We start from the raw sequence: 21,159 nt of genomic DNA, 5'->3' as shown, positions 1-21,159 counted from the left end.
CTCTGACCTCTGACATCAACAAGGCACCTTTGCCCAGGGAACTTTCTTTTCCACACCTCATCTGTAAACCCTGGAGATGGCTGTGTGGGCCATATATATATATATATATATATATATCTATATCTAGCTGTGAGAGCAGTCCCCCGTAGCCGGTTACCAAGATTACGTGAAGTACCCTCAGAAGGTCTGCTAGATGATGTTAATGCAGCACTACGGGCAATACCTACAACCACGATTACCGACACTAACAAGCTGATCTACAATACGGCAGCAGTGATCAGTGAGATGCTTGGCTACAAGTTGAACAGCCACAAGGGGCAGTACCCTCCATGGAGAAGGAGGCTAGAGGGCAAGATCAAAGTAGCACGGAGGGAGGTTAGCCAACTAACGGAGTTGCAGAAAGGTGCGACAAATAAGGTGCCTAAGAAATACAGCAAGTTGTCCATACCTGAGGCCTTGGAAACTGCCAAGCAAAGACTCACAGCCTTGGCCAGCCGCTTGAGGAGGTACACCAGAGAGATAGAAGGCAGGAGAATAAACCAGCTGTTCTCCACAGAACCAGCAAAGGTGTACTCTCAGTGGCAAGGGAACAATAAGAGAACAGCACCACCAAGGCTGGAGACGGAGCAATACTGGAAGAGCATATGGGAGAAGGATGCAACCCATAACGGCAATGCTCAGTGGCTAGAGGATCTGAGGGCAGACCACAGCGACCTCCCTGAACAGGGTCCAGTAACCATCACAGTGGCAGATATCCAAGAAAGGGTCTCCAGTATGAAGAGTTGGACAGCACCAGGGCCCGACATGGTTCACGCCTACTGGCTGAAGAAGCTGACTGCACTCCACGAGCGTCTGGCAGCACAAATGAACCAGCTGCTAGTTAACGAAAGACACCCGGAATGGCTAACTGAAGGCCGGACGGTCCTGATCCCCAAGGACCCCAAGAAGGGACCGGTCCCCTCCAACTACCGACCAATAACCTGCCTCAGTACTACATGGAAGCTCCTGTCAGGCATCATATCGGCTAAGATGAACAGGCACATGGGTCAATACATGAGCGGGACACAGAAAGGAATTGGCAAGAATACCAGAGGTGCAAAACACCAGCTACTGGTAGACAGAACAATCAGCCGAGACTGCAAGACCAGACTGACCAACCTGTGCACTGCCTGGATTGATTACAAGAAGGCCTATGACTCAATGCCCCACAGCTGGATACTGGAATGCCTAGAATTATACAAGATCAATGGGACCCTAAGAGCCTTCATCAGGAACTCAATGGGGATGTGGCGTACAACACTAGAGGCCAACTCCAAGCCCATAGCACAAGTTACCATCAAGTGCGGGATCTACCAAGGAGATGCTCTGTCCCCACTGCTGTTCTGCATAGGCCTGAACCCCCTCAGTGAGATCATTAACAAGACTGGCTACGGATACCGACTACGGAACGGAGCAGTTGTCAGCCACCTCCTGTACATGGATGACATCAAGCTGTATGCCAAGAGTGAACGAGACATCGATTCACTGATCCACACTACCAGGCTATACAGCAATGACATTGGAATGTCGTTCGGACTGGAGAAGTGTAGTCGGATGGTAACAAAGAGAGGGAAGGTAGTCAGAACTGAGGGGATTGAACTACCAGAAGGCAACATTGCAGACATAGAGGACAGTTACAAGTACCTGGGGATCCCGCAGGCAAATGGGAACCATGAAGAGGCCGCTAGAAAGGCTGCAACCACCAAGTACCTGCAGAGGGTCAGGCAAGTCCTGAGGAGTCAGCTGAATGGTAAGAACAAGATCCGGGCCATCAACACATACGCCCTGCCCGTGATCAGGTACCCTGCTGGGGTAATAAGCTGGCCAAAGGAGGAGATAGAAGCCACTGACATAAAGACAAGAAAGCTCCTGACCATGCATGGAGGGTTTCACCCCAAGTCCAGCACCCTGAGGCTGTACGCTAAGCGGAAGGAAGGGGGCCGGGGACTGGTGAGTGTCAGCACCACAGTCCAGGATGAGACAAGGAACATCCAAGAATACATTGGGAAGATGGCCCCAACTGACCGAGTGCTCAGTGAATACCTCAGGCAGCAGAAACCCAAGAAAGAGGAGGGAGACGAGGAACCATCATGGAAGGACAGGCCCCTGCACGGTATGTACCACCGGCAGATAGAGGAGGTGGCTGATATCCAGAAATCCTACCAGTGGCTGGACAAAGCTGGACTGAAAGACAGCACAGAGGCACTAATCATGGCAGCACAAGAACAAGCTCTGAGTACAAGATCCATAGAGGCTGGGGTCTATCACACCAGGCAAGACCCCAGGTGCAGGCTGTGTAAAGATGCCCCAGAGACAATCCAGCACATAACAGCAGGGTGCAAGATGCTAGCAGGCAAGGCATACATGGAACGCCATAACCAAGTGGCCGGCATAGTGTACAGGAACATCTGTGCCGAGTATAACCTAGAAGTCCCGAGGTCAAAATGGGAGATGCCCCCAAGGGTGGTGGAGAATGACCGAGCTAAGATCCTGTGGGACTTCCAGATACAGACGGACAAAATGGTGGTGGCTAACCAACCGGACATAGTGGTGGTAGACAAACAGAAGAAGACGGCCGTAGTGATCGATGTAGCGGTTCCCAATGACAGCAATATCAGGAAGAAGGAACACGAGAAGCTGGAGAAATACCAAGGGCTCAGAGAAGAGCTCGAGAGGATGTGGAGGGTGAAGGTAACGGTGGTCCCCGTGGTAATCGGAGCACTAGGTGCGGTGACTCCCAAGCTAGGCGAGTGGCTCCAGCAGATCCCGGGAAAAACATCGGAGATCTCTGTCCAGAAGAGCGCAGTCCTGGGAACAGCTAAGATACTGCGCAGGACCCTCAAGCTCCCAGGCCTCTGGTAGAGGACCCGAGCTTGAAGGATAAACCGCCCGCAGGGGCGTGCTGGGTGTTTTTTATATATATATATATATATATATATATATATATATATATATATATATATATAGAGATATATATATATATATATATATATATATATATATATATATATATATATAGAGATATATATATATAGATATATAGATATATATATAGAGAGAGATATATAGAGATATATAGAGAGAGATATAAGTATAATCTTGTTCTGGTCAAGTTCAGTGGTTTTGATTTTTTTTGTCTGTCTCTTCCTCTTACTGTCCTTTTACCAATGTCAGAAATGACTTTGAAACTCTGCTTTGAAGGCCAAAAAACCTTGTTATTATTTAGTTGCATTAAGGGCCCCCCCACTCCTTTCTTTTTGTATTTTGTTTAGACCCTGTACTGCTCTCTGAAGGGAGTGGCATATATTGTGTTAGAGTTTAGAATTGCACCCTCAGAGATCAATGTTCCAGACACTCAACTATCCTTTATTTAATCATTAAATGTAATTTATGACATTTTTGAACAATTTAGTGGCTCCACAGTGAAGTCTTTGTCTCTTAGTTTTTCACTATCAAGCGAAAGATCCTCTTTTCAATCCCGGGAGGAGACACAAATGCCTTTGGGGTTGCATCAGGAAGCATATTCAGTTTAGAAATCTCCTAAATTAAGCCTAGGAAGCTACCCACTGTGGGAACTCCCAATAAGTAGCTTTTAGTATATAAGCCAATATGCCCAGATAGATCTCTCAGATTAAGTTCAAGTGTCAGTAACCAGTAATTTGTTTTTGTTTTTTACTACGCAGCTCATCAATCATTTCTCAATACCATTCAACGTTTTTGAAGGACCAACCCTTCTGGGTACTGCCCTCCCTGCCGAGGAGTTCTGTGTGCCTCTGGACTCGTATAGGTAGGAGCAAATGCTTAAATTGGCCCACATATTTACGCACACAACTTAACTCACTCACTCTCTGTTTTATGTTTCCAGATCTTTTCTGTTTCTGTTCAACAACAAAAAACAATAACTTCTAACCTTTACTGCCCTTACCCTCCAAACAGGTCTGAGCTGAGCCTTCAGCCAGTAATAGAGAGCACAGATGATAGTCAGGGTGAGCAGTATGATTGCTCAGAAGGCTTCAGTTACGAGGACATTAACAACCTGGAGCCTGAGAAACGCCTACAGCAAATCTGCCGTCGCCGTGGAAACCAAGGTGGTGTGATGACCATCAACATTGTGCCATTAAAAGATGCAGTGACGTGCAAGGAGACCGGAGATGTTGGGGAGAATTTTGACGTGCCCTTCGTGCTTCACTTGTGGCCTTCCATCCTGCTACGCAACCTTCTGCCTTACACCATCACCTACAGTCTAAAGGTAGGATGCATGTAATAATCTGTACTCAGCTAGTCCATTAAACGTTGAAAAGTAACATACAAAGTGGGTTTATGTGAGTAAATGTTCAATAAAATAATAGTGTGTGTATTTTACAGCTGTATTTGCTCTGTTTAAAAGTGGGAAGTGTTCTTTGTTATGTAATGCTACCATAGGACCTCAGTCAGAGACCAGCACATTCACATTACTTAGGCATATGTGGATAATACTGCTTTATGTGTTGGATGTTTGTACTTTTATCATTAGTTTTTTTTAAAGCAGGGATTGCTCTGCATGACTTTACTTAATTTTGTAACTGTTTAAACATTAAGGCAGACCTTCCCAAAGTGTGGGGCCCGCCCCTTAGGGGGGGCGCAGAGCCATTGCAGGGGGGGCGCGGTATGGGGCGCCTACACAAACGCAAAGCAGGAGATGAAGCATAGCTGAATATGTTTCCAAACCAACTTCATTCTAAGCCAAAGACTAGAAAATATGGTGAAGCATATCTTCCCTTTGGTTTCACCTGCATAAGTGCTGAGGTAGGTCTCCCCTGCAGAATTGGTTTTCCCTGCGTCAGGAGCAGCGCTGGGCTGTTTAAATCATGGACAAACAGAATCCCACATTCTTGATTTTTAGTTCACAAACACTTCTCATAATGACTAACTACTCCTGGCATTTTGGAGATGTTAGCTCTTTATGCAGTAAAGTTACTGAGGGATACAAATAACATCAGGCTGATCCTGCCAGGATTTATTCCCTGGTTCAAATCACGGACAAACAGTATCCCACAGCTGTTTATGTTTTTAAACCCATTTTGCACAGAGAGGCATTTTTGGAAAAATGTATTGATAGCAATGTTGAATATTAAAACACATAAAATAAAACTACACGTAAAATAATTACACCGTGACGCCTCTGCCTTTCTAAATGGAGGGACAGTAACTGCGTGTGTATGTAAGCGTGTAAAACCTGCAGATTGTCAGATTAACAGTATTTTGTCTCTATCTGCCATTCTGCTATTCATCTCATGTAAACAATAACGTCGCGCACAGCGTGACGTGAATAAAGGCAAATACCTTTGACGTTGCATGACGAACTCTGTATTCCTCGTCCACACGTAAACGCAAAAAAGGAGTTTTAAAAAAATCTCAGTTTTCGGTGATTCGAAACGCCGTTTACGTGTGGACGAAACAGCTGCGTGTTCAAAAATACCCGTGTAGGTGTGGACGTAGCATAACAGAGTAAGTAGTTTATTTTATTACTACCTGTAATTTATTGCAGATTACTTGTATTTGCTTAATTGTTTACTAAATGTTTGAGGTGTGAAATAAACCGCAATGAAGCAAAATATGGGTGTGTGTGGTTGGAGGGTGTGTTTGTGCGTGTGCGTGCGCGAACATTTTTCTTGTAAAACAAGGGGGGGCCTAGCAAAAAAAGTTTGGGAACCACTGCATTAAGGTACTGAACCACTGGGACCACTGTGTACAACAGCAAATATCTAGTATGTATTTAACACCTCATTTGTAGACTTCTGTAACATTAAGCTGCAGAAGACTAGTTATATATGACATTTTCAGCTTCCTACATGGTAACTTGAAGTAAATATATTCATTCCATTAATCCAAAATAGGAAAAAAATCTGTTGACTCTATGCAGCAAAAAAACCCAAAAAACAAGCAATAGTTAATAAACCTAGTTTTGTCCAATGCTGGCATTTCTGTTTAGAAATTTTAACTGAAAGATAAGAAAATTCACTCACATTTAGATATTTAAAATGTCTCATTTTATACTTGGAAAAAAATATAGCAAAAATGTGTAATATGGAACTCTGTTATCTTAATTTAAGTAACTGGGGACTTTTTTTTCTCCAACCATTGTATTTTCTTTACAAGTTGGCATGAACTGAAAGCAGCAAGGTAGAAGTTTCAAATGCAGAGACACCTTTTGTTTTCTTCATCCTGTTGCTCAACAGAACAGTGGAATCTCTGCACCTGAGGCTACTTTGGACCCTGGTCACTCTGCTCAGCTTCACACTGGAGTCATCAACCAGTCAAGTCTTGATCTTCGCTTGATTGAGTACTTGGCTCAGGATTGGTCTTCTGTATATAGGTGTGACTTAATCTCTTTTTTTTGTTATTGACACATTTTTTCTATTTATTGTATGCTGATCTTAAATAACATGACAAAAAAATTCTGATGCATAGTTATATTTATAGGAGAGACATGCAGTCTCCATTAAATTGTTTCACATTTCTGATACAAACAAACAATTATTGTCTTGTACAGACTCAACAGTGATCAGGAAGAGATCACCTTCATTGTGTTCAAGTCTCTAAGAGAGGATGCAGACGAAGATGGAGATGCAGTGGAGAGGAAGAGGGCTGAGCTGGATATAGCAGTTCATGTTAAATATGATCTGGGGCAGATGGTGGTTGCTATCCATTCACCGTACTGGATGATAAATAAGACGGACAGGTTGTTGCAGTACAAGGCTGATGACATTCACCGCAAACATCCCATGGACTACAAGATGCCATTGCTCTTTTCATTCAAGCCTCGGTACTTCTTGCGAAACAATAAGGTATTTATTTTAAGTCAGTCTTACTGAAAGCTCTTTAAAAGAAACATGTTTGATTATTGTTCACAGTGGTCCCAGTGGTTCAGTACATTTATTAGATTAAATTATTTCCTCCCCCAGGTTCGTCTTATGATCTCAGAAAGTGAACTATCTGATGAATTCTCTCTGGACACAGTTGGGAGCCACGGGGATGTGAAATGCAAAGGCAGATTCAAAGATTATCTGGTAAGATTTGAAATTTTATCTCTTTATATAAAAATGTGAAAAAAATATGTAAAGGAAGAGGTTGGCGAAGAAAAAGTGGGATAGTCAGGGATTGGCTCTGAGCCGCTTCTTGTTTGCACTGGAGATGGACAGGTTGACAGATGAGGTCAGGCAGGAGTTGGCGTGGACTGTGATGTTTGCAGATGGCATTTTGATCTACAATGAGAGTAGGGAAGAGGTGGAAGCATGCTATGGAGAGAAGAGGAATGATAGTCAGTGGGAGAAAGACCAAATCCATTTGTGTGGATGAGAGGAAGGCAGGTGGAATGGTGAAAATGTTGAGAGGGAAAGTAGATGAGGGATAGGGTGAGATGGAGGCAGAGGATCCAAAGAGGCAGGTGTATTGGATATGTACTTTTTTTGTATTCATGTAATATGTCTGTCTTATTCTCTGTCTTATTTCAGGTCGGTGTGAAGATCGATGCAAGCAGTTTCAGTCTGACCCGCATTGTGACCTTTGTGCCCTTCTACATGCTGGTCAACAGAACTAAGCACAGTGTGTTCATATGCGAAGACGGGCAAGAAACTTGGACTGAGGCAAAACCAGAAGAGGTCAGAGCCTGTTCAGATTTTTCTCTTTTTGAACAATGCAGGTTAAGGTCTTGGTTTTGGTTTGAGTATATCATAGACACAAGATCCTGGGTATTCTTACATTTAACTTTATAAATAGGTGTGATGTAACAACTGAACATGTGTGCTTATTGATTTCTATAAATTTAATGTGACTAAAGGTTTCTTGTGCATAAAAATGCTTTATTTAAAGATCATGTCTTGATAAAGTTTTAAAATGTATTTACCTACTGATAATCTGACAAGAAGCATTTAGCATATTGTTTTTTTTTTCCTCACATTTAGTCAGCCATCCCTTTCTGGCCTGAGAGTGACACTAAGAAGCTTAAAATTAAAGTAGAAGCTTCCTTATCGCCTCCAGTGACTATCGACTTCAAACGACCAGAGAACTGCTTATTGCTACATCTGGACAACAAAGTAAGCAGAAATGCACATAGTTAATAATATTTGTGTGTGCATATAAGTTTGTTTTTGTTTGTTTGTTTGTTTGTTTTTTTACATAATGTGTAATTGAGGTGATTAACATGATTTTCACACACATGCCTTTTTGTATTACGGCTTTCAGACTGTTGCTTGTTTCTTTTGTGTAGGCGGGTGGGATTATAGTAGACATGAATCTGTCGGAACACTCGGCCACTATTCAATTTTCTGACTACCATGATGGCGCAGCCCCTTTCCTCATCATCAACCACACTAAAAATCAGACTCTTCAGTTCCATCAGAGGTGAGAGAACCAAGGGGCACAGTTAAAAGGAAATATAGAAAATGTTTTAGGTTTGTTTTTTTTTAGGTTTCACTAACAGCAATTGTTTGCAGAAAAGTTGGTGTTTTCCATTCAGACCATTTGCAACCATAACAGCTTACTAGTGAACAAAGCAATCACAACGTGGGTATTTGTTGAGCACTATCTTTGCAACTGATTTCACTCCGCTACAGCCAAAAACCTCCATCAACCATTTGTCAACCGGTTGTCCTTAGCAACTAGGGGTTGCCAGAGGGTTGCAAACTGGCCTCTAGGCCCCTGTCACTGAGGTTTAAACTGTTTTTATGAAATTCTGTTTCCTAGGGACTTTCAGTGTTTAGTTAAAGTGTTTTTTTAAAAAAAAATATTCTGTCATACTGTTTGTTAGCATTAGTGTAGATCTTTGGTGTTGTCTGTAACTGTGTTTTTGAAATACTTTCAAAATGCAAAATGTTTCTTTTCAGTTAGATTTTTTGTGTGTGCCACATTCACCCTAATATTAGGTGCTCTATCCAGAAGTAGGATATTTTTGTGGCAAATGTACTTATAAAACCTTTTCTTAGTGTTCTAGTTATTTCTGTGTCTTGTTTTTATCCGTTTTATGAACAGCAGCCATTAATTTTACAGGTTTCGTCACGCAAAACATTTCCATTTCCATGTTTTATTGACATGTGTCTTTGCATATTTGTTGAGTAACAATATTGTTCTTCTGTTCCAGTTGCCTCAAACAGTTAAGTTAATAATAATTGCCTGTGATTATTTTTGCTGATAGCAGTTTGTTTGTGTGTTGTGGGTCATGCAGTGTCCGGACAGAATCCTCGTGGGTGGCTGACGAGATACTTGACCTCTCCTTCTCAGTGGAGGAGGACAGGTAGAAAATATGAAAAAGGGAAACTCCTCTGACAAACTCTGAACTCAAAATAAAGATAGAAATGAGGAACAGGAATTACAAAAGAGAACCATCAGTGTAGTTACATTGTCATCACCAGAGAAAAGTTATTTCCTATAGGAAGTAATCAGTCTAGTAAACTTTGACAAAGGTAAAAGAAAAACAATTTAAACACACATCAGTACATTTGGTTATTTAAACTGCACTATGAGTAACGCATGGGTGGTTTCATATTAGCTCCCACAGGATCATCTAAGCTTTGCCTAAAAAAATCCAGTGGAAAGAGTTTAGCAAAACCTCAAGTCTGTCATTAGTTAAAAAAATAGAAGAAGGTAGGGGTGTTTTTAGACATTTTTCTAACATCATTTTTTGAAGGCTAGATTTAAAATGCCATCGTCTAGAAAAATAATTGAGCTAGGTCTTTGAAAAATTTCGGACTCATTATCTGGTACCGTGGCTCTTTGCATGTTGACTTGTAGGAGCATAGCTCAGGTTAACATAGAATGATGAATACCTGATGTTCCAAAAATATTTAGGTGTCTGATCTCTGGCAGCAGATTTCGAGACCTATAGAAACCACAGTTTTGTAGGTGTGGGACTTCAAATTTCTTTATAGCTTCTCTTATACAATTCACATAAGTAAGTAAAACAGTGGGTATATAAAAAAATGAAAGAGGGAATGTGGGCGAAGCCAAGAGGAAGGATCAAGTATATCACGAAGATGTCTCCAATCATTAACCAGAGTTAACTAAATATGCAAACGATGCAGCAGCTAATCATGGTTTGTTCTCGATGTTACATTAATGGTTCATTTGAGTGCAGAGTGTGGTCAGATGGATGAGTGTAGATAAACCGAAGTATAAAAAAGATCCTTTGAGCTCTGATTCTAGTTTGCCTCTGTACTCTGCTCCCTTAACTAAAGTTATATTAGTTGTATTTAGGAATCACTGTACTTTCAATATTTCCTTTTAGTGTATATCATGGCCTACTTCTGCCATATTCAAACTCTGTTTTTTAAGTACAGTGGAACCCCGACTTACGAAATTAATTCGTTCCCAAGGGTAAGTCGTAGGTCAAAAATTTTCGTAAGTCGAAGCACCCATTGCGCCTTTTGAGTGAGGCGATGCTGAACGATAGGCTAATTGCTAACTAGAACAACAATACGTCATTCAAGTGGAACAGCGAAGCGCAAGTACAGAAGCCAAGGGGTTGTCACATGATTCGGAAGGCATTGTGGGCATTGTAGGCTCAGCCAATCAGAGCCAGCGGATTTCGTAACACGGGCAGAAATATTGCCGTTCAGTGCCTTCGTAACTTGAATTTTTCGTGGAACGGGGTATTCGTAAGTCGGGGTTCCACTGTACATAACATAATGCCACTGACTGTCACAGTTTCAGTTTTCTATTTATAAAAGACCTACACCATTACCCAGTTATTTTTTTTTACTGATCTACCGGAAATTTACACAGATCTAAAGGAGCAGAATACAAATCTTAAGCCATTTACTCAGTGTTGCTTTCATCTGTGTTATGATCTTATAGAAAAATGTGAATGCTGCTGACTGGATGGGATTCCTCCAAAGGAATCACACCACCTGCTTCTTCCTATAGTGCTGTCAACTAGTGCTTTTTATACCCTTTTGTAGATTCCAGCTTCGCCACTTCTTCCTTCAGTCTTCATTTTATGATCCATTGAATATTTGTTTCAGAATCCTCACTAATATGAACGTGATAATGAACGTGCATATTTGAGCCTTTTATTTCCAGGAATTTGGGGACCTCTGGGTGACATATTTCTGTCTTTTGATGAAAATTGCTGCTGCAGGCTGAGAGACAACTCAGAGAAAATGATTGCTGGCATGGTCCTTGATTGTGGTGGAGGGGCTCTGTTGTATTTTCAAAGTCAATAATTGTTTTGCTTTGTTTCATTTTTGGTAGCTTTAACTCATGTTGCTGATACATACGGCATGTGTCTGTCTTGGTGGGTTTGTGTACATGCAGCTCTCAGAAAAAGGCGGAGCATGAGGAGCTGGAGGCTGGGAAAGCTGTGTACTACACCTGGACTGAGCCCACTGGGTCACGAGCGCTCTCCTGGAAATGCAGCACTTACTCTGGGACACTAAAGAGTGAAGAGGTACTGCACGTGTCAGAATAATAACTGTCTGAATAATAATGTTTATCAGTAATCCTTTTTTCCCCCAAAAACAAATATCTTACATTTCCCAAATAAAATCAGTTTCTGCTGAACGTATTTTTAAAAAAAAGCAGTATTTGCTGTCTTAGGTATAAATTTGATTAGGCTGGCTTTACTTTAAGATTTGCATATTAAAAGTCTATCATAGGTTCATTCATAAATGAAATCCTGAGGGGGAAAAAAGGCTGTACTGTTTGCGAAAGCAGGTAATTATGAGCTTACTGAATGTGAACCTGCTGGTTTTTAGATACCCTGTGACTGCTGAGACTTTTTGCACCTATTCATGTACTTCACACCTTACAGTAACCCGTGAATATATATAGATAATAAAAAGTAGTAAAGTAGTATCACCTTTGCAAATTCATTGTTAATAACTGTAAATATGTTATTGGTGGTGATGAATCGTTCATAAATTTGATTACCTTTAGTTTAAAACTGTATAGATACAGATCATGTAAATCTGGATCATCCATCCATCCATCTTCTTCCGCTTTATCCGGGGCCGGGTCCCGGGGGCAGCAGCCTAAGCAGAGAAGCCCAGACCTCCCTCTCCCCAGCCACCTCCTCCAGCTTATCCGGGGGAATACCAAGGCGTTCCCAGGCCAGCCGAGAGATATAATCTCTCCAGCGTGTCCTGGGTCTGCCCCGGGGCCTCCTCCTGGTGGGACATGCCCGGAACACCTCGCCCAGGAGGCATCCATGTCAGATGGCCGAACCACCTCAGCTGGCTCCTTTCGATGGAAGAGTATCTAAATAAAGATTAAAGATACTGAAGTTTATACGCTTTGTCTTTTAGGACCTGCGAGAGGACGTAAACAAGGAGGGCAAACTTTTTGTGATTTCCTTTTATGAAGGTAAAGTTGAATGATCTAAAATCTGCCAGTGCTTAATTGTTGCCATATTGTAGTAATATAATCTCTAGAACTGTTAAAAAAAATATATATATTAAAAAACACAGTTTTCTGGCAGGATGTTGGCGTTATGAACTGCAAGTCTGACTCATTTCTAAGGTTTTATTTATCCCTGATTCATTTTGTAATGGTAATGAACAACAACTTTCCTTTGGGTTACAAAAGAAATGTGTGTTATTTATTTTATTTATCTGTTCTAAGGTCTCCAGCGTGTTGTGCTGTTCACTGAGGAGCGACGGGTCTTCAAGATGCTCTGTGACAATGAGAAGGTGCAGGTTGCTCAACAGGAAATCATCCTGACACTACGGCATGTGGGCCTATCGCTGGTGAACAACAGCACCAACCAAGAGGTTGCCTTCATTGGGATCACAAGGTGCTGCGCTTTTGTGTTTGCTTAATAAATAGTTAAAGTAGAATTAAAGTAAACTCTAATTTGCAGGTGCCATGTAGCCCATCTGTTTCAAGCCTTGTTCTGCACTCAGAAATGTTCATCTGCAGATCTTGGTTAAATCAAGTGCTTATTGGAGTTATTCCTGCCTTTTTATGAGGTGGAAGGAGTCGATCATTCTGCTCCTGCCTCTGGGATTAACAAGACATTTTATATTTTCAGTTGTTTTTTGTTTTGTTTGTTTTTTCAAGACCATTCTCTGAAAAAACTAGAGATGGTTTCGTGGGAAAGTCCAAGTAGATCAGCAGTGTGGCACCATCTGACAACAATAATCACTTAAATCCTGTGTTTTTTATTTTGATGCTAGGTGTGAAATGCAGCAGGTCATTATGACCATCTCTACACTCCTAAAATTTATTTATTTATTTTTTTTAAAAGCGCCTTTTGATGTACACATTAGATAGCTGGTTTAACGAGCAGTTCAACAGGTGTACCTAACAAAGTGAGTGTATAAATTTTTATCTATAAATTATGTTTTCTTGCTTAACTAATCTGAGACTTTCATTTCTTTCCTCTTTTATTTAAGCTCTGATGTTGTGTGGGAATTCAAACCTAAGAAGAAGAGTCGATGGAAGCCTCTGACCATTAAAGAAGCTGAAATTATGGAGGACAAGTTCAAAGACTACCAGGAATCTGGGGCCGTAGACAAGGCAATTTTCGATCTGGAAAACGGCTTTCAGGTTAAATATTGCAATTAGTTTTATTCTGTCATATGAAAATGGTGGATAAAAGCAAATGAAAATAGTTGGTTTTAGATTATCCACATAGCATGTAAACTCGTTCATAAAACTGGATTTGAAATTGCACATGATAATGGGATAATTATCATTACTGTTGAATTTTTTTTGTCATTGTCTCCCAGGTGTTCTTTAATCCCACTGGCCAGGACATGCAGATAATGAAGCCATGTGATGCTCCTCTTAGGAGGCACTTCTTGCCGGGTGTGAAGGTGGAGTACAGCATTTCACCACGACAGAGCGCCTATCGTATCCAAGTTCACCGGATACAGGTGAAAAATTTTTATTCAATTTACAATAATTATTGAAAAAGAAGATCAAGCAAGTTAGCTAAAGGCTTTTCTTAATTGCCTTTTCGTAGCTGTGTAGCTCTGTTTGGTCTGTGCACTAAACAGACCTGTGTCCTTTCCTTCTACAGATCCAGAATCAGCTACCTGGGGCCATCTTCCCTTACGTTTTTTACCCCGTGAAACTGCCAAAGTCTGTCGCCATGGAGACAGGTCTGTTAATGCAGGTTTTTTGTTATCTGTTTATTTACAATAATAGACTATTTTAGCTCTTTCGTCTTTATTATCATACTCTATACATATTTTTCCACAGAACCCAAACCTCTAACTGATATCAGCATTGTTACCCGAGCAGCGGGGCACTCTGACATCTCACGCATCAAGTAATTGTTTTTCTTTTCTCACTGTCTCCTTAAATTATGTTTTTCTAGCTGATATTCATTGTTATTGTATATGGAGGCCAGGATCATGATCTACCTGGTAGATTATGATCTACCAGACAAATAAATGTATTATTTGTCCTTTTTAAGACCAATAATATATTTGGGTGAGCTGAAATCTTACAATTCTCTGTTAACCGAAAGTTTAACTCCTGAAATTTGCTCTCATTTATACTCGTCTAAGTCCTGATTTCTGTTCGCCTCAGGTACTTTGTGGTTTTAATTCAGGAGATGGATCTAAAACTTGATCTGGGTTTCCTGTACGCCATCCTGGAGCTGTTCTCCCTAGAGAACGACAGCATAACGAGCGCAGAACAGGAGGTCGGCTACACGCATTGACACACACAACGTTACCTTTCTGTTCAGAATGCGTTATGATTATTCAGTTAGTCAGTAATTCAGTTAACTCAACAGCTGTTGTGCCTTTCTCCTGATGCTCCAGGTGGAACTGTTTGAAAAGGACATAATGAACATAAAGACAGAACTGAACCATGTCGCTGCTGCTGACAAATCTCCCATCAGCCTCTACGAGTACTTCCACATTTCCCCCATTAAGGTGTGTGCGAATGCAGTTTCTGTCAAACAAATAGTGTCTGAACTGATCTCTGCGATTTCTCCGTTGCCATAGTAACGCCTGCTGATGTTTTTGTGCTTTTTGTCAGCTGCACCTGAGTTTCTCTCTGAGCACAGGCGGAGAGGATGGCTTGAAGCAGAAGAGAGATTCGGAACTGATCCCTGTGCAGTCGCTAAATCTGTTGCTAAAGAGTATCGGCGCGACGCTCACTGATGTGCAGGATGTTGTCTTCAAGTATGAATACAGAAAAAGGCTCAAATACACAGCATGCATGTGCCATCCATTAGCATTAAATTACTTCCATGTGACTTGTTCTTGGTGATTCCAACCCTGCTTCTTGGCTGAATGTGACATTTATTTCAGGCTGGCCTTTTTTGAATTGACCTACCAGTTCTACACCACTCAGCAGCTCCAGTGGGAGGTCCTCAGACATTATTCTAAGCAGGTAATACATACAAGCACAATGAAACCAGACAAGTGACAATTTGTCTTGTCTTCTTTTGTTTTGATATTTTGATTTTCCACCTATGTGTATCTCAAGGCTATTAAGCAGATGTATGTGCTGGTGCTGGGCCTCGATGTTCTTGGAAACCCATTTGGACTGATCAGAGGATTGTCAGAAGGGGTGGAGGCTTTCTTTTATGAGCCCTATCAGGTAATGATATCCAATAAAATTATTGACAAGTTCAACTGGGTCTTTTAGCTTTGAAGTGCGTTATAAAACCTGTTGAATAGTTACGTTGTGTAATTTAGAAAATATGGCCACATTGGATTCAGGTTAACATTCACAATAACTGTTCTTTTTTTTTTCTTCTAGGGAGCCATCCAGGGCCCTGAGGAGTTTGTTGAAGGAATGGCTCTTGGGGTTAAGGCGCTGGTGGGAGGAGCTGTAGGTAAGCATGAAATGGTGTTAAAGGGGTAATACAGAGTCAGCCTTAGCTCAACAGGATCAGGTCAAAACTGCTAAATAATCACTGGAATTTCTAATTCAAAAATTAATTATGTTTAATTTATCTTTTATTTTAAATTTAAGTACAGTGTTGTGCAAAAGTCTTGCACTCATTTCTTTGTATTTTGAAATACAGTATGTACAGCAAAAACAGTTTTTACAATTCTTTATCACAACCTGAACTCTCTTACTCAGCTTCCTTGTCTTCAGGAATAGTTCTCCAGGCTTCTAGAAGGACATTCAAAGCTCTTCCTTAGATGCTGGTTGTCTTTTGTTCTGTTTTCTGTAAAGATGATCCCACACTGCTTCACTTATGTTGAGTCTGAGCACTGCTTCACCTAAGTGGAGGCATGCCTTTTAGACCTGCCACTTCTTTCTTTGTCCCTCCCAACTGTCCAGTTTCCTTCACTTGTTTTCAGCTATTTTATGTCTGTCAAACTGTGTTATCATTGCCATGTTTCATAGATTGAGCAAATCATTTGCTTTTTGTGAGAGGCTGCTGGTAACAAACTGGTTAAAAATAAAATTTAATTGAAAGTGTCCATTATGTGTAGAAACAATAATGATTCATCCCTTTAGCCTGGTGTCATTATATGTTTGACATCAGTGTTAAGAAGTTTATCAGATGTTAAAAATAATCCTGTGAAAATCTGAAACTAGATTGAAAATGAGTTAAAAAGCAGTAAATGTCCAACAAAAAACTTAATAAAGCTCGGAGAATTATTGCTCATCACCACATGAAAAAAATAAATAAAAAGAAATGAAGGTCGTTAAAGAGTTTGTACAGCCCTGCACGCTGTCCTCACTTTATCTGCTGTCATTATACACGTTGATTGACTGGGATGGGTTCATGGCTGCTATATAGGGCTGTAATTTGAACAGTGTAATAACTGAGCATTTGTCGTTTTACTGCATGTGTTTTTAATATAGTGTTATATCTGTTAAATTTCAGCATTATATTGCCTTTAACAGTGAACTGTGGCTGTTTCATTACACATCTGAGACTTTTTAGCAACATGTTGGAGCCCTTAAAATTTCAGATTTTCACTGACACAATTTTGACATGAACATTTAAGATATATTAAAAAATATTCTCAGGTAACGAATCATGTTTGTTGTTCAGGCGGTATTGCAGGTGCAGCCTCCAGGATAACAGGTGCCATGGCAAAGGGTGTCGCAGCGATGACAATGGATGAAGAGTACCAGCAGAAGAGACGAGAAGCTATGAACAAACAGCCCAGCGGTCTGAGAGAGGGGCTGACCAGGGGTGGAAAAGGACTGGTGTCTGTATGTAAAACTGTTTGGTTTTTAAGTTGCTCCTCTCTGTTTATCAGCAGGAAACACGCAGTTAATGCAGGATGTAGGAAGTAGTAAGACTAGCAACAACAACACTGCAAACTAGTCTGAAAGAAAATGCACGGCTGTAATGAGTCATTTATTCTGCAGTGTTATCTTCCTTTTCCCACAGGGATTTGTCAGTGGGATCACAGGGATCGTTACCAAACCTATTAAAGGTAAGATGAGTCTGACCACAAGTATAAACATGTTAGTCCAATAAAATAAGGGCATAAAAAAAACTACGTGTTCTGTTAGTGTGTTTCCATTGAACACTTGACATTTGGCCGTGAAGATCTTTGAACTTAAGCTGCAGTGTTTGTGTTATTATGCAGGGGCCCAGAAAGAGGGGGCAGCGGGCTTTTTTAAAGGTGTTGGAAAAGGTTTGGTTGGTGCAGTAGCTCGACCAACAGGAGGCATTATTGACATGGCCAGCAGCACTTTCCAAGGGATCAAGAGGTACAGTTATTTCTGTCTGTGCTATGTGATTGTGCACTTGCCGCATCAGTGTGTAATCAGATAGGTCCTGTTTGAATTTGTTTATGCCCTGAGTTGTGTGAAGGTGTGCGTTTCCAAATGCAAATATCTCGATATAGGGCAGCAGAGACTTCACAAGATGTTCAGTCTCTACGTCCTCCTCGCTTCATCCACGAGGATGGTGTCATACGACCATATAAGGAGCTGGAAGGCCTCGGCAGTCAGATGCTTCAGGTAAGACAAAAAACCCCTCTCCATCATCACCTTTTTACAGTCATTCCCAGTTTTTACAAAGATGGAAAACTCTGTTAACAATATTGCATTCATGTCATTTAATTTTTAAAGTTGTTTTATCTTTACTGTGATGTGGTGTCATTATCTTTGCATTTCAAACTTATTTGACTGATTTTCTTAGCTGTGTTGGATGCCCTAAATCAGGGGTCGGCAACCTGTGGCTCCGGAGCCGCACGCGGCTCTTTAGTCCTTATAGTGCGGCTCCATGTGGTTTGGGAAAATAAATTAGAAGTATTTAGCTGAAGTGTATTTTATTTAGGTTAGTTCTTTTTTAACTTGTAGTTCTAAATCGGAAGATTATTGTAATAATGAAATATAAAAATAAAATTATATTCTATTATTTTTTTCATCGCTTAAAATAAGCGTCACACTCGCGGAAGCTGGTGTACCCGCCGAAACACCATTCATTTATTGAGACTTTCAACCGAGGCCAATTATGGATCTTCGGATCCACATCAGCAGCTCCACCGTGAACTATGTTAAAAACAAACACTGCTCACGCCTCACAGATGACAGCTTACAGTCCTGCGTAAAGATGAAAGTGACTTCATACAGCCCCGATTTGCAGACGCTGTGCGTAGAGGTTCAGGAGCAGAAGTCCCATTGTAAACATATCACGGCAGACCCGACGATGTTTCCATGAACACGCTTTTCAGCATCTCTTTATTGACCACTTTTCACACACGGTCGACGTTAAGGCGGCGAGGCGTGATTGCGGGTGCCGCTCAGGTGCGTCCGCCTCCCCTGCAGCGGCGCTGCAGACCACGCCCCGCCACACACATTAACCAGGTAAAATACATATTTAGGCGGAATTTTGTAATTATCTACTTTTCATTTTTAGCAGCATAGTGCTTTTTTCCAATTATTTTTTTTTAAAGTCAGGTCAAGGCTCCAAAAGCCCAAAGGCGATATAAGGGTGGCGGCTCACAACAGTTTTTGTTTGCTGGATCATTTTAGTTCAGCAGGGTGTCTTTCCTTTTGTTATATTTCTTTAAGAGTTTAAAATGTGTTATTTACATAAATAAAATGTAATTTTCTCTGTAGCACTTCATGAATTTCATAAGCAACACACCTTAGTCGTTCACACAAAGCATAAAGGTAAAAAAACAATATATACAGTGTTATCTTCTTTTTAGATGTTAAAAAGTATTTGCGGCTCCCAGTGTTTTGTTTTGCGTGGAAACCGGGTCCAAATGGCTCTTTGGGTCTTAAAGGTTGCTGACCCCTGCCCTAAATGGTTGCCTTTGTTGTTTGGGGAAGTTTTACTACTCCTGTAGGAATAGGTTTGGCAGTCTCTGGACAAATTACATATTTGTTTAATTTTTGAAGTAAAAAGAAGTCAATACAATCCAGTGGGTAAAAAATGAGCAGCCCCTCATTCCCACTTGATTCACTTTTATGTCTTGAGTGAGTCATTCGTCAGTGTTGTGAAAAACTCTTCTTCTGGCAGAGGATGCGATATTGATGCTAAGTGATACTTCATTAATGGTAGAAAGGTTTCAGCTACCGTGTTCCCAGTGTTCAGATGGCATTAAGAAATGAGAGGTCAATGCAAGACTGACAACCAGGAAAGCAATCAGAGACTAATCTGTTCAACACGATGGTTAAGCTGCCAGACTGCAGAATAGCTTACAAACTGAGGCTGGTCCATGTGCATCATTAATGCATATGAGGATGTCCATGCAAGTTTTCAGAAGGAACCTTTATCAGCAACTTTGTTACAAATGTGAACACTACAGATGGATAGAATTAAAAATGTCTCTTTTTTTATATCACTAAGTTATGGTTAAAAGGAAGCGGCATTGGTTAAATCTTGTAATCTGCAAGGAAGAATAAAAGGGTACAGGAAATTTAAAAAAAAGATTATATTTGCTGTATTTCACACCAGAAATCAACAGAATGTCTGCATATAATCCAAATATATCATGTTTTCCATATTTTCACATTTCAGAGCAGCTTACATGTGTTTCAGGTCTGATATTTATCTAACCTTTTGTTGACGTTGTCTAGCTGTGAGTTGGATAGAGTGGGTTGAAGTTTCACATTGTGTTTAATAGTAAAAATCCTAATTTCCCTAAAATTTACAGAAAGGTGATAAATTAAAGCAGCCTACAAGAGAGGCCAGATAACTTCAGTGGACAAATTGGTGCTTTTTTATAAAGATTCTGCAAAATTTAAAGCTGAAAAAAGAGTTTTAAATCTTGTCATATGATTCACATCATTGCCAGTCTGCTCCATGTTGACTGTCTCATCTTTGTGTTTCTAACTTCATCTTCATTCAAGACTTTCTTCAGTTTGTCACCTTTCTGTCTTACCAGCTTAGGTTTGCGTGTGTGTAGTAATGTGTTAGTAACTGAGTTGTTCCTTCAGCTTAAATTAGGACCAGGCCATATAGAGTAATAGTTCTATAAATCAGAGTAGGTTCTTCAGTTTTATGTTTATGCTTTTGTTAAAAAGCCTTCAACACAGTGTTCCTGATTGTTCCCAAATGTTTCCTTGTGTCTTTGAGAGAAGAGGAAATGCTTATCACAGTCTAAGCTGGGAGGGATTCTGATCTGTTTAAACTGATAGTCTGGCAAATTTAATCTTTTTAGGTCCACCATAATTATCTTATCTGCTCAAACAATAATTAAGCCATTGCATTAGGGCTTTGTGATCCAGTTTACAGCCATTTACATTTTTATAGATCCAAGAGCATTTAATGCTTGTTAGTCTTTTCAGGTCAGATATAATATTTTAAAATTGTTTGTAAATGACTTCTATTGTGTGAAACTTTCGATGACTCACAAATGCGTGCTTCAGTTCACACACATACAAAGTAATTTGGCCTCAAGTAAAATTAGTTTAATTTACAGACACATTTTTTTTAAGTTCAGCTTCACAAATCTGATCATTTTCTCTTTTAAAAAACTTTCTGTCCGTTCAAATGTCTAAAACTACACAAAAAAAACCTTTCACTTACCTGCAAAGCCTTTAGTGCACTTTGCACTGTGTTCAAGTCCCACTGGAAAACTAGGACATCTCTACTTCCTGTGTGATTTCTTAGTTTACACTTGTAGATCATACCATACACATTTGTAACACTTTTAAGACATATTACTCTCCATACTTTTAAAGTCTGAAACTGCAGATTTGAACACTGCTGATAGGTCACTCAGACTTTTCCTTGGTTCTCACCTTGAAGTC

The 21,159-nt window shown here is 40.5% G+C and overlaps 1 protein-coding gene across 4 annotated transcripts in view; it reads left to right on the top strand.

Annotated features, from left to right (window-relative positions):
• vps13a (vacuolar protein sorting 13 homolog A) overlaps positions 1 to 21,159 on the top strand; it is a 46,108-nt gene that overhangs the window by 21,149 nt on the left and 3,800 nt on the right. For 3 of the 4 annotated variants that reach the window (XM_026187375.1, XM_026187373.1, XM_026187377.1), the window contains exons 47-72: positions 3,723 to 3,826; positions 3,976 to 4,288; positions 6,258 to 6,394; positions 6,572 to 6,866; positions 6,984 to 7,088; positions 7,533 to 7,679; positions 7,983 to 8,114; positions 8,288 to 8,421; positions 9,242 to 9,310; positions 11,329 to 11,461; positions 12,318 to 12,375; positions 12,634 to 12,805; positions 13,407 to 13,560; positions 13,743 to 13,889; positions 14,036 to 14,117; positions 14,218 to 14,287; positions 14,551 to 14,665; positions 14,787 to 14,900; positions 15,007 to 15,152; positions 15,282 to 15,363; positions 15,460 to 15,573; positions 15,736 to 15,811; positions 16,991 to 17,154; positions 17,336 to 17,381; positions 17,538 to 17,661; positions 17,799 to 17,913. In XM_026187375.1, coding sequence (XP_026043160.1) covers positions 3,723 to 3,826; positions 3,976 to 4,288; positions 6,258 to 6,394; positions 6,572 to 6,866; positions 6,984 to 7,088; positions 7,533 to 7,679; positions 7,983 to 8,114; positions 8,288 to 8,421; positions 9,242 to 9,310; positions 11,329 to 11,461; positions 12,318 to 12,375; positions 12,634 to 12,805; positions 13,407 to 13,560; positions 13,743 to 13,889; positions 14,036 to 14,117; positions 14,218 to 14,287; positions 14,551 to 14,665; positions 14,787 to 14,900; positions 15,007 to 15,152; positions 15,282 to 15,363; positions 15,460 to 15,573; positions 15,736 to 15,811; positions 16,991 to 17,154; positions 17,336 to 17,381; positions 17,538 to 17,661; positions 17,799 to 17,913 — 3,348 coding nt within the window. The remainder of the gene's footprint in view (positions 1 to 3,722; positions 3,827 to 3,975; positions 4,289 to 6,257; positions 6,395 to 6,571; positions 6,867 to 6,983; positions 7,089 to 7,532; positions 7,680 to 7,982; positions 8,115 to 8,287; positions 8,422 to 9,241; positions 9,311 to 11,328; positions 11,462 to 12,317; positions 12,376 to 12,633; positions 12,806 to 13,406; positions 13,561 to 13,742; positions 13,890 to 14,035; positions 14,118 to 14,217; positions 14,288 to 14,550; positions 14,666 to 14,786; positions 14,901 to 15,006; positions 15,153 to 15,281; positions 15,364 to 15,459; positions 15,574 to 15,735; positions 15,812 to 16,990; positions 17,155 to 17,335; positions 17,382 to 17,537; positions 17,662 to 17,798; positions 17,914 to 21,159) is intronic. The other variant, XM_026187376.1, reaches the window with a different exon arrangement.

The sequence above is a fragment of the Astatotilapia calliptera genome, chromosome 12 (genome assembly GCF_900246225.1).
Source record: "Astatotilapia calliptera chromosome 12, fAstCal1.2, whole genome shotgun sequence".
Lineage (NCBI taxonomy): Eukaryota > Metazoa > Chordata > Actinopteri > Cichliformes > Cichlidae > Astatotilapia > Astatotilapia calliptera.
This window is presented reverse-complemented; position numbering and strand designations above follow the sequence as displayed.